This window comes from Chrysemys picta, chromosome 5, assembly GCF_011386835.1.
Source record: "Chrysemys picta bellii isolate R12L10 chromosome 5, ASM1138683v2, whole genome shotgun sequence".
In the NCBI taxonomy this organism is placed as follows: domain Eukaryota; kingdom Metazoa; phylum Chordata; order Testudines; family Emydidae; genus Chrysemys; species Chrysemys picta.
In genome coordinates this window covers 113552091-113564352 of record NC_088795.1, presented here as the reverse complement: position 1 = coordinate 113564352, position 12262 = coordinate 113552091, and the positions used below count along the sequence as shown (strand labels likewise).

The following is a 12262-nucleotide window of genomic DNA, read 5'->3' as shown; positions in this document are numbered from 1 at the left end:
TAATCCTGTACTATTAAGGATTCTCTCTCAATTTTGTCACTTGTTTTTCTTTCTCCAAAACTCTCCCCTGAAACATTAGTTAGCATTTCAGTATAAGACACATTTGTGGAAGTGCTTGAGTAAAGTTGCACAAGAGGCTAAATATTTGCAGAATCCGGGTATGAAACAAACCTTATCCGCTTTTCCAGTTGTCTCTCTCAGACTCACGTAGGGGACCAGGGCAAAGTGGGGTACTTGTTAAAAACTATTTCAGAGGACTAATAATAGAGTAATATGTTTTGTAAATTCTAATAGCCTAAAATGAAGACAAGTTAATCCTTTCAGCATTTGGCTGGGTTTTTGACATTGATGTTTGCGTGGAAGTAAAGTGCACAGACCTCTACGTTGGTGAGAAGCTGAATATTCCATTATCCCTTTCCAAATCCTTCCTGCAAGTACAGCATTTGGAGTCAGGAACAAGTGAAGATTATTCATTACATGTTCATAATAGCAATGAATAATAAAAAAAGCATCTTTCTGTGGGCTGCCTCTGTTTTATATTCTATTTTGGACTATATTTATACTTTAATTTTTCCATTCAGTTTTTGCAACTGAAGTTTCTCAGCATCATAGCATGGGCAAGCACTTGCCACCTCATTCTGAGATCTGTGGTTTCCTCCTCCCCGGATATCTAACCCAGTCCTCAGACACTGGCATTGACATTATGTAAATCACGGTTTAGACGCAGATTGCAGCAAAACACAAGGATATTTTCAAAAATCATTCTTTTATTGGTTGCATAAACTGGAGCATTATTTACAGCTTTCATCTCTCTATAAATGCTCATTAAAATAAAGTTGCACAAATAGTAAAATGTAGCAAAGTACAGCACTTTAAAACCAGGTTAACCTGGCATCTCAGATTAAATGCAGTCATGTTCCTATATATTATATCTATACCTAGAAGAATCAAAGAATTTATCTAGAAGAATTTCTTAATTTCAGTACAATCATTCCAATTTCATGCATCTTTGGTGATTGCCTTGAAAACTTGTTAAAATGGTTTAATTTTAGAAGTGCAAAGGAAAAAAAGTAACTACAAGATTTATAGCTATGGTCCCATTTTGAAACTTAGTCTAAAAGAGTATTAAACAGAAACTCCAGTAGGGAACTCTTCAGCTGTAAGAAATTTGCTCTGCAAAATAAAAAAAGAAAATAAAAATTAGTCATTTAGCAATTTGCCTTATTAAGCACAGTTGGGATCTTCAGCAGTCTAAGCACACCTAAAATTAACTAACTTTCTGTCTCCGGCTGTACACATTTCCATTCCTGTGGAAAGTTTGTCAGGTTTTGTAGCCAGCTGTTGGTAGTCTCCAAGGTAAAATGTAAGTGGTACAACTCCGACTACTTCTGTGACGGCTTTGTCTTTACGCCCAAACTATAGCAGCAAAGATTTAGCATGTAATCACCTCTCATTTCCATGAGAAATATTCAAAAAATTGTCTGTTTTGGTTTATGTATGTAAATTAAGTAACTTTTCTAAACTCTATAAAATAGTTTAAAAGTTAATTAAATATTAACGAGTAGTTTTGGTTAACAACCTTGTGTTCTCAGAATTTGAATGTCTCTTTCTCTAAATTGTGCTTTTAGATGCATGCAATACATTTAAACTAATCAGATGGCATAATTTTTTAATCAAAGCAGCATGCATTTTGGGGGAAAAATAAATCCAGTTTATACAAGTGGAATTGATGAGATTCTGGGTTAAGAATTGTAGCACACACAGAAGTATGCTGGAAAGTAATTTGGAAAATAGTACTATTTATTATTAACTAAGATAGCAGGCACTCTGTTTTAATTCTTACTAAAGGCCCAATCTTGAGGGGTACTAGGGTTCCCTGACTCCTATTGACTTCAAATGGTAGATTATGCTGTTCAAAACCTCATGGGATTAGGCCTTAAATCACTTAACAGTCAACAAGTTTAAATCTTCAAGGTGAACAAATTCTTCCTATCTGATAGTTTCTGAATTAATTACACAATATACTACCGCTATCTATATCCTTTAAAGAGCCCTGAGCTTAATTAAAAAAAAAAAAAAACGACTTGAAGAGATTCTGTTATGGCTGTATATTATTGAAGAGAGAGCTTTACCTGAAGCAATTCTTAACCTTTAAAGATGCTGATGATGTAGGAGCAGAAAGTGTGCAGTGATTCCCAGCAGTGCTCTCGTGCCAACTTCATTACTTCAGTATCATTTTCAGACCCTTGTCCACGCTGTGTTGGTTTTACAAGAGGTAGTGTAGATGGTTTAGGTCTCCCTGCTTTTTTGGCAGAGCTTTTCCCTGCCTGGGTTTCTTTAACTTGCTTTAGAGAAGCTGAGGGTTTCTGGATTGATTTCCCGTGATTGGCTGCATCTGCTTGCTGGCTAGGACTCTGGTTTGGCTTCATGCTGGAAGCTACTTGCTTCATGTGAGCATCTGTGGGAGCCTTTTGGCACATGCTGGGCTTCAGCACTAGGGTGGACTGGCAAGCGTTTGGGAGTTTTCTAAGTTCAAGGGCAATCTGGTTCCAATAAACCTTTGGGTTGTTATTGAAAGGACGACAAATTGATGGTTTGCCTGTATATTCACACCAGTAAGACTTTCCTTGGTTTTTGCATTCAATTCTGAGTTTCATTTCCCCATCACCACTCATGTTCATTGTGCAAGCGTCTTTGACTTTAGTCTGAAAATGGATTTCTTCACCATTGCTCCTTTTCTTTTGTGTCTGTTTCTGTCCCAATCCTCCCATGCAACAGACCATCATTAGAAGAAGGATGACAGTCTTCATGGTGAAACACAGACTAAAATCCTGAAGCAACTCAGTCCAAAAAAGCAAAAGAAACAAGCAACTGTCTGCTCACAATTTAAAGGTTTCGTGCACAAAGAACTCTCTCTCTCAAGGTGGCCTGTATTTTTTTTTTAAATAAACCACCCTAGTGTAAGCATATGCCTATAATTTATAGCTCAAGGGAATGTCAAATAACCTGTGAACTCCCAAGAAGGTAACAAGACGCATCTTGCAGCTAAATAGAGCACGATAGTTGTATAACTTAAAAGCACATTCCTACCCAAAATTCACACATCACCTTTGATTTTAACAGATATTTTCCACCCTCCTGCTATTTTATAGCTGTCTTTATGCCAGATATTGTCTGACCACATGGAAGTAGTCACAAGAAGGTCAGCCAAATCAAACCTATGAGGTTTTGTCCAGAAGATTAAAAATTATTCAATTAATAAAAATGGATTTGTGGTACCCTTATGTTTTTTGTGGATGTGCACTGGCATGCATGTGGCTTTTATATTTTATTGTGCCAATACTGGAAACATGGAATACTGTGGAAAATCAACAGCACATTCCTTAACTAAGGAAAGAGTTTAGGACACACTGGGTATGTCTACACAGCAAAGAAAAACCCATGACTGGCCCGTGCCAGCCGACTTGGGCTCACAGGTCTTGGGCTGCTTCATTACTATGTCGATTCAGGCTGGAGACCGAGTTTTGGGACCCTCCCACCACACAGGATCCCAGAGCCCGGGCTTCAGCCTGAGCCCAGAAGTTTACACGGCAATGAAACAGCCCTGCAGCCCAAGTCAGCTGGCATGGGCCAGCAGTGGGTTTTTCTTTGCTGTGTAGACATACCCAGTGTGGCCAGGGGGTTTATGAGCTTCCCCACACAGGTTTATCAATGTAATCCAATACCTCTCATTCTATTTCTGGATTTCTCATCTTGCTTGGAGCCAATATTGTCAATGAAGTCCAACAGTACATCAGTTTTTGTAAGGAGGACAAAACCCAATTTCCAATGTGATCTTAGCCCATATCTTAACCCAGTGTGCCTCCTACACTTCTCAAACACACTTAAAATGAAATAAAATAGTCATTTATGAATCAAATAGAGATTACTTAACCAAGTTTTTGTTTATTTAAATGGATTGGGAAAATTTTCTCAAATTAAAAATAAACTTTTTAAATTCTACAATTCTGAACATATATATACACACACACACACACACACACATATGCTACATATTGTCACATCGAAACATTTCCATTTCTGACCAAAGAGTGAAAAACTTACAATGTTATTCCACATAAAACTGGTATTGCTGTTCAGTTTTGTTTTATGTTTTCAAAGGTTTCTGGAATTATCGTTATTTTAAGCCAAATGACCTTTTCTGGAAACATAGTTAATATTGGTATATAATCAGTTTGCTGTTCAGTTCAAGATACCCAATTCTTCCATCTTTCTCATCCCCTGTGCTTTATTTTTGTAGTGTAGACCTTTACAGTCCTTTAAGTGGATTTACAATGTCATATAATCCAGCAGCACAACTGCCATGTCTAAATTCAAGGCAATACACTAAACTACAGTGATGTAAAACACCCTTCTAAAAGTGTTCAAATTCCTGTGTAGAAAGTTTAATTTAAAAATTAGTTAGCAAAAATATAAATCACTGCCTGTTTAGAGAACCACTGACATTTATTAGGAACTTGGTCTGGAGATGAAGTATTCTAAAAATTACCAACTTTATGACATCTCTCATGGTCTAATTAGAGCATCACTCAAACTCCAGGGAGCTCCATACCCTGCCACATACACAAAAGTTGTAATTTTAAATGAGTCTCTCTGCAAATACCCTTTTAGACCTAATATTTAATACATGATGATTTTTAAGTAACTCAAAAAGAGGGAGAAAAACCTTCAACTGAATTAATTTTTCAGAGACAGGAGATACTGCATATCCTGTACATTTAAAGTTCAGTCCAAAGTGGTTGTCCAAGAGCACCAAAAGTCAACACTGAACATGCTGATAAATTCCTCTGTGAAGTACATTATACAATATCAAAAATTTAGCTAAAACACTTTTAAGCTTTAAGAAAATGTATATACAAAAGACTCTGTATACAAAATGTATTCTTTATGCAAATGTGTATATACTGTATTTAACACATTCCCAACAAAACGGTAAGGTAAGAACTTGAGTAATCATGGTAGGGCAGTAAACTTTAAGCAAAATCTGTGTAAGCCACATTAATATACGTACTGTGATGTGAAATAGAAACCCCAGTGTAAAAAAGTAAAAAACAGAAACCACTTTAGTTCAAGTCTTAAACAGTAGTGAACAAGAGGAAGTGCTCTGGTATTTTGTACAATAGTTAATGGCATAACATTAAACACTGTTTTCTTGATTCAAGACTGATTTACTGTACAAGCCACATAGAACAAGTGGCATGGGATTTGGATGGTGAATTCAGATCCCAGTGTGGTTGGAAAAATTTCATGTTTCTTGTAGAAGAATCTTGAGGCTCATTTCTACAGGCTGAAAATAGATCACAAGAAAAAGAATCAGTAAAAAATTGATTAAGGTAGCAATACAATTTAGATAGAACACTATAAATACATGGTCTTCATGTGAAATTCACGGGTGTGTCAACAGATAAACTTCTTTACCTTACCAACAATCATGCTATTATAAGTGTACAAGCCTTTGTTCTTTTACATTTTAAGAAGCAGATTTTAAAATGGGAGGATGTGCTGAAATAAATTTTAAAAGTTCCGTACTTACCCCTGATGTTTCCAGTATTGGCTACCACTGTTCCACAGAGCTAAAGAGAACACAGAAATATATTTTTCTGTTGCCAACAAAAGAACTGAATAACCTGACTTCATAACTACAGTGCGTGGCACTGTCAGCTGTCAATAGTGTGACCAGTTATCCCTAGGTCTGAAACCTATTAGTGCTATATAAATAAGTCCTGAGTCTTCTTGCCAGTTATTGAAGTTTTTAATTAGAGAAAATGGGTTTAATTTATTTATTTTTAAGACTTGTTTTAGGGTGGAAGGAAATGCTCAGATAATCAAATACCATAGACCTGAGTTAGAAAAGGTCTTAACCCAACCTCCCATTTTGCTCTCACAAATAACTATAAATAAAAATCAAATGCATTTATATCTCTACCTACCTGATCGGGGGAAAATAATCAGGTAGATTTCTAAATGCAACTGCAACCTGCAATTACTTGCATCCATAACACTGCAGGTGCAAAACGGGAGGCTTCCTATTCCTGTCACTTTAAAAGGATATGGTTTCACTACTAACAATCTCACTCAAAAGATGCTACAAATACTTACAGCCAACTAAAAAGATCTGTAGGAACTGAGAAAAAGTAGGGTAGCAGAAAACATGAAAACGGTGCAGTTAAGAACAGAAAACAAGAATCTACTGGAGTGGTATCCCTGGATTGTGGTAGCCCTGATCCAGTTTTTCCAAACTCTGTCTCAGATATGAAATCATCAAAAAGAAGCAGCAGTTTAGAGTAAATTCTAATGTTAGTTATGGGGGGGAGGGGACAGGGAGAAGGGCAATCCAGAGAAAGTTCACTGACAGTAGGACAACTGAAATCAGAATCTAGTCCTTAATATGTTTGTGTCCATGTGGAAAGCTAGTGTGCTTTCATTTAACAGAGTATTTTTTATGTTAATGATTTTTGGCTTATTTCCGAATATCTTGTATATTCAGTCATTGAACAAGGATTTCCTTATAAATTTTTTTTTGAAATACCACACAAATAATGTGCCATACAGCTCAAGAACGTTGAAAAATCAATATTAAAAAAGTCCAAAGATCAGAAAGTGACTCTAAAGTCTGGACGATTATTGGTTCCCTCTTATCGAAAATATCAAAAAAAAGTCTTTAATGTGGAAGTTCTCCGATGTGCCAGTGGAGTTGACTCTGGAGTCAAATACCTTATAGATTAATTTAAGGAGTCCCAAAAGCCCACAGTGTGATATAGGCTATGCCAAAATAATGAATATTATAACACCACTAATACTAGGGTGACCAGATGTCCCGTTTTTATCGGGACAGTCCCATTTTTTGGGACTTTTTCCTTATATAGGCGCCTATTAGCCCCCACCCTGTCCTGATTTTTCACAGTTGCTATCTGGTCACCCTAACCAATACCACTGTTATGAAATACTTCCTCCTAAAGGAAGCATAGGGAAGCTACTTGGTTAATAAAATAATCAATGCAAAATAGACTTTTACTCAACTGATACAGCCCTGAGGGCTGTCAAAAATTTCAACTTCAAGCCCCATCAACATAGAACACCCCATCCATGACCCAGTGAGCAATAAAAATTAATTCTCTACCAAACATTCAATCTAAATGTGTTCTATATAAAAAAAAGTTATGTGGCTCACTATTCCTTATCTTTGTCAATTATTTATATAGCTTCTCATTCAAGGAACTCAGAAGTATGTTACAAAGCCTACTGAAATCTCACTACAGTTCAGTGAGGTGGATCGCATCATCCCAGGTTTATGGAATGGGAATCCAAGGCACTGAGGTTAAGTGACTTGCCAGTGTCTCATAGCAAGTGAGCCGCAGAGACAGGAGAAGACCCCGCAACTCCTGTCTCCCAGACTTGTGACTTAACTATTTGGCCATATAAAAGATTAGACTAATTTCAGAGGTGCAGTAACATCCATCTTCCCCTCTACCCCTTCCATTCCCCTGGCCCATTTGCAGCCTGCACATAGCAAACTTTGCCTTTTTTCAGATATTTAAAAAGCTGCACCAAAGGCACAGGTTGGAGCAATTAAACATTACGTTAATTTGAGAGGTTACTGTAGCTACTCATTGCTTTTATAAAATAAAAGATTTTTTTGTTTTCTCTCTTTCAAATCTCTAGTCCTGCTTGTTCTATGTAGCCTACTTCTATGCATTCACATGAAAAAAATTCTAAAAACCAAACTAGAATTTAAAAAGGAATCATCTATTAATGCCCCATGTTACAGTCAAAGTGGCTATTATTAGGTATCAATTTATAATTGGTCCTACAGACCTTTATATAAGCATGAAGAAAAAAAAAACACCCCAGGAAAAAGTGAACATGCACCCCACAGCCTTTTAATTTCTATACAGAGTACTTTAATAACTTTACCATTTTAGGGCCACCATATCAGAGAAGTAATATGGAATTATGTGGCTTTTAAGCTTACAAAATTCCATAGTTAAATGACTGGATACTATTACAATATCTATGGTTATGTAGGCATATTCAAAAAAATTAAACATACAGCACTTGTTATAGTGAGCAACCATGCAAAAAGCAAATAGAAAATTAAACTATTGTCGGAGAATAACTCTCTGCTTCCGCACTATTCACTTTAAAACATGCAGAAAATTGGATAGCTAATTAGCATAGTACACTAAGCAAGGAAACGTGAAGGCATGCAGTTTCAGACTTGGTTTACCTTGTCATAACAGGATTGTGTATACCATATAAATGCTCTTTATGATAACCATTATTACCATTTTCCATACTGTAACAAAATAAATACACCAAAAAAGACTATGTTAACTATAAGATGCAATATGTACAAAATGGCTACAAAGATACGTAAATGGATGATGATATTGTATGTAAAAATAAGTTGGGTGTGTTCAGTAGACAATATTCTTTAATTTTCAACTATACTGATACTGTACAATATCAAATACTTCTATGAAGTCTTATTTTAGCATGCTCCAATTTTCAATTATTTAATGGAGATATCTGTGTTCAGTTGTACCCTAACATTATAAAATGTAATTAAACCAAAAGACATTTGTAATTCTTTTAAAAAACTTTCTAAATATAAACCCTCACTCCTTAGTAAAATAATTTTAACAAATATCAGTAAAAGTATCTTACTTTTTCATGGGTATAGTTTCAACACTAAAAAATATAAAAAGAGGAGAAGCAATCAACTTAAAAAACATACTAGTAAGTGAACATTTGTCTTAGCAGTACATGTCTTGCTGCTGCTCTATTCATTTGTGAATGTACAATGTAAATTGACCAGTGTGAAATAAAATGATCTGAAAAAACGAAGTGCACAAGTTTACTGAACAACAGCTAAAATAAATAGGAAAAAATAGTCAAAATGAAAATAAGTAAAAACAGTTATCATAAAGTAAAATGCCAAGTCCCTGAGACAGAGGAACTGCAAGTGAAAAGGAAAGACTGGTTAGGGATAATCAGGATATTGAGCAAAAAAAGGAAAGAATTAACACAAGGAAACTACAAAGCAGGTACAAGTTATCTTAATGCTATAATTGAGCAAAGATGATCTACCTGAAATTGGGAATACTTTTAAATAAAGGTGTAAGAAGTTCTAAAGCCCTGAACCTGCAAAGAGCGTCTCATAGGCAGACCCTTCTACACCTGTACAGAGCCCCACTGAATCAATGTACGATACGGAAGTCCACCTATGTGGCACATATTGACGGATCAGGGCCCATACCTGTACTCTTTCAGAAGATACTGTGGTACTCATTTTGCCAATAGTGAAGGTTTAAACGATGCACCATATATTTCATGTAAAATCCTGTGTTATGCAGGAAAGTATTTGTGTCCACTTTCTTTTTAGCCCATTTAAGATTATATACTTACTCATCATACACATCCTCTGTATCCATTCTACGATAGTATTTGGATAGTTTTACAGCACAAATTATTGCGGGAATTAAAAATATTGAACAGCCTCCCAAACCAAACCAGAAGGTATTCTAGAAGAAGACAAAAATCAAGAAAATGACATTCAATAAAATACTGTATCAGCGTTTTAAACCACTTCTAGTTTCTTCTCACATTATTTCTTAGAACTGACCCCCCCTTAGAGAGTCTTGAGTTTTAAACTGACTTATTTAGTAGCTAAAGTTGCTGCCCTCATTACTACTTGATTGTCAATTATGTTTCTGAAAGCATACAGCTGAAGTCACTGGCATGGTCCAGGACACTGCAGGACCCTGTAATGAGAGATGGGCCATCAGCAGAACATTACTACTCAACCAACCAACTCCAAGTTGGAAGATACCGTGTCCTTAGAGATGAACCCGCTAGTCATGTTTTTTTCCTGCCTTGATATTTAACAGTAGTAGCCTTATTCACATTCCCTGTGGCAAGCTGAATTTTCAGCACCTGAGAGGTAGTTTCTGACTTGACAGCTGCAGTTCACGACTGTGAGAGTAATTTCATTAGTGCACAGATTAGCAAGCTCCAGCTGTTAAAATGGTATTTTAAACCTGATTCCTATGGGCTGGAGGCAGTTTTGACTTGATGAAAGATCCCAGCTGGGCCCACATGCATGTAAGATTTTGACCCATCCACAGCTAACTGAAATGGTGAGTGGTATTTTTCCTATTCAATTTCTGCAGGATGGAAGGAAGAGAGGTTCTGCAGTTCTTTTGTGGTGCTAGGTGATTTTGACTTGGCTCTGGCAGGACAGCAGGTTTCAGGATTTAGTGTTAGCAGGATTAGGGCACTTCAGACTCGATTTCAGAAAATTAGAGGTGGTTCTTGTATACGAGTTCTGATTATTGCTTGGTTCGGACTGATTGAGGAAAAGAAAGAATTGATGGGAGAAGTTTTAGGTGGTTTACAGATGTGTGGTTTTTTTTTTTTAATACACACAGCCAACTTTTCATCCTCTGAGAGATGAGAAAATGCCAAATAGCACCTCATAGTACTACCAGCCATAATGAAGCTCTCCTCTGTACATGAATGAATCAAGATTTGTTTTCTGCACACCACCTGAAAAAAGTTCCTTTTCCTCATCCACATTTTCTAGATTCCAGCAAAGATGTTTGTGGAAATTTTTCCTCAGTACTTTCATTATTCTTATATTCTCAGAGCAGAGATGGGTCAAAGCTGGAATGTCAGATCTGCTCCCCTTTGAATTTCACGGGAGTTCAACTCCCCAAAACAGAACCTCCCCCAAAACCGTTCTGATTCAAGTTCAGATCCAGAATGAGAATTGGTCTCTTTTCATATTCAAGATGGCAAAATCTCACAAGAACAGTGGATTTTGCAGGATTTCTGCGATTATGGGACAAAATCTCATGGGAATGTATTGAAACTCCAGCCTTGGAGTGGTTTCAGACCCGAGCTCCATACTTTTAACTAAATCTAATCCAGATCAGAACACTTCCTCCTTGGCCAATCTCAGATTTAGACAAGCTCCCTCATCAGAACATTTTAGTCAAAGGATGAAATGCAGAGAGTTATGTTCACAGTTTGGTGGAAGTGCAAGCAAGAATTCCTCATTTAAGGCCCTAGTTTTGAAAAATGGGAATTATTTCTTACCACAGAATCAATTACATAGCTGCATAAAAATATATCTACTGCAGTGTCTATCACGTTGGCAATAGGCTTGCATGCGGCTACCTCCATGGTAATCTACAACAGATTAAAAATATTGTTCAAGTCATTCATTAAAAAAAATAAAAACAAACCACCAAACCCTGCAATACCCGGTACAAGCTTTATGTGTAATTTACCAAGAGCGTGTTCCCCCGTCCCTAAGCAAATTCCTGCAATATATTCTATCCTCAGAGCGCAAATCACACCTGAAGAATTAACTTATTTTGCTCAATAGAATTATGCATTTATTTTTCCTTTCTTTAAGAAAAGGGTGAGCAAAAATATAAAACAAAGTCAGGCTCAGTGCAAGAAAAGTACAAATGGTATCTCGGCCATTTGCACCCTAGAGAAACATCACTGTAATTAGAACTGCATTTTGCACACTGCTATGCACTGAAACAACTCATTGCTTCCATTCTACTTTAAATATAATGAAACTCCATTTATAGTAAACACACTATAACAGTTTACACTTTTCCCCTGTTCTGAACACACATGATAAAAAACACTTTAAATAGAATAAGTCTTTCATTTTTAGATTCTTTACACGCTGTGTCGTATTTTATGGTAATTCCCTCAATGTAGTAAATGCACTTACCGACTCCTTGACCCACTCAACATATTGCTCGAAGTAGCCTATTATCATATCCATGTACTTTTTGGTTTCCTAAAAAAATAAAAACAAACAAACAACCAATCCCTCACATAAAACCTCTACTGCACCATAAATTCATTAAACTAATTTAAACAGAAAAAAGTTTACCTGGATGATAACCAGTGACGCATCGTTGCTTATGAGAAACTGAGCAGCATCAACAGCACTAATCACATTTCTTACTTTTACCTGAAAAAAAGACCATACATAAGATAGCTAAGACCTTTCCAAAGTTGCTATGACATTGGTACGCTGCGGGGGTATTGTATTTTTAGTCCTTTCTATAGATAAACAAATACCATTGCCCGAGAAAAATGTTTCTCTCAATATAGTGAGTGCAACAGTGGGTCCACAATATCCTGGCACCCCTAAGGCACAAGAATTCATTCT

General features: G+C 36.4%; 2 protein-coding genes across 20 annotated transcripts in view; both read right to left on the bottom strand.

Annotated features, from left to right (window-relative positions):
• Positions 1-1036: 1036 nt before the first annotated feature.
• Positions 1037-2884, bottom strand: FGFBP2 (fibroblast growth factor binding protein 2). Its single transcript, XM_005296147.5, has 2 exons — positions 2133-2884; positions 1037-1173 (listed from the first exon to the last, which is right to left on the bottom strand). Exon 1 carries the CDS (start codon positions 2808-2810, stop codon positions 2145-2147), a length of 666 nt encoding a protein of 221 aa, XP_005296204.1. The 5' UTR covers positions 2811-2884; the 3' UTR covers positions 1037-1173; positions 2133-2144.
• Positions 2885-3921: 1037 nt separating this feature from the next.
• The window catches only part of PROM1 (prominin 1), an 84152-nt gene continuing 75811 nt past the window's right edge, over positions 3922-12262 (bottom strand). For 7 of the 19 annotated variants that reach the window (XM_005296148.5, XM_005296150.5, XM_065597035.1 and 4 more), the window contains 8 exons: positions 11981-12061; positions 11816-11884; positions 11161-11253; positions 9469-9584; positions 8728-8751; positions 8288-8356; positions 5594-5633; positions 3922-5347 (listed from right to left, as the gene is read on the bottom strand). In XM_005296148.5, the coding sequence (XP_005296205.2) occupies positions 5615-5633; positions 8288-8356; positions 8728-8751; positions 9469-9584; positions 11161-11253; positions 11816-11884; positions 11981-12061 (471 nt within the window). In that variant the 3' untranslated portion in view covers positions 3922-5347; positions 5594-5614. Of the gene's footprint in view, positions 5348-5593; positions 5634-8287; positions 8357-8727; positions 9020-9468; positions 9585-11160; positions 11254-11815; positions 11885-11980; positions 12062-12262 lie in introns of all 19 variants that reach the window. The other 12 variants (XM_065597034.1, XM_065597036.1, XM_008174135.4 and 9 more) reach the window with 4 other exon arrangements.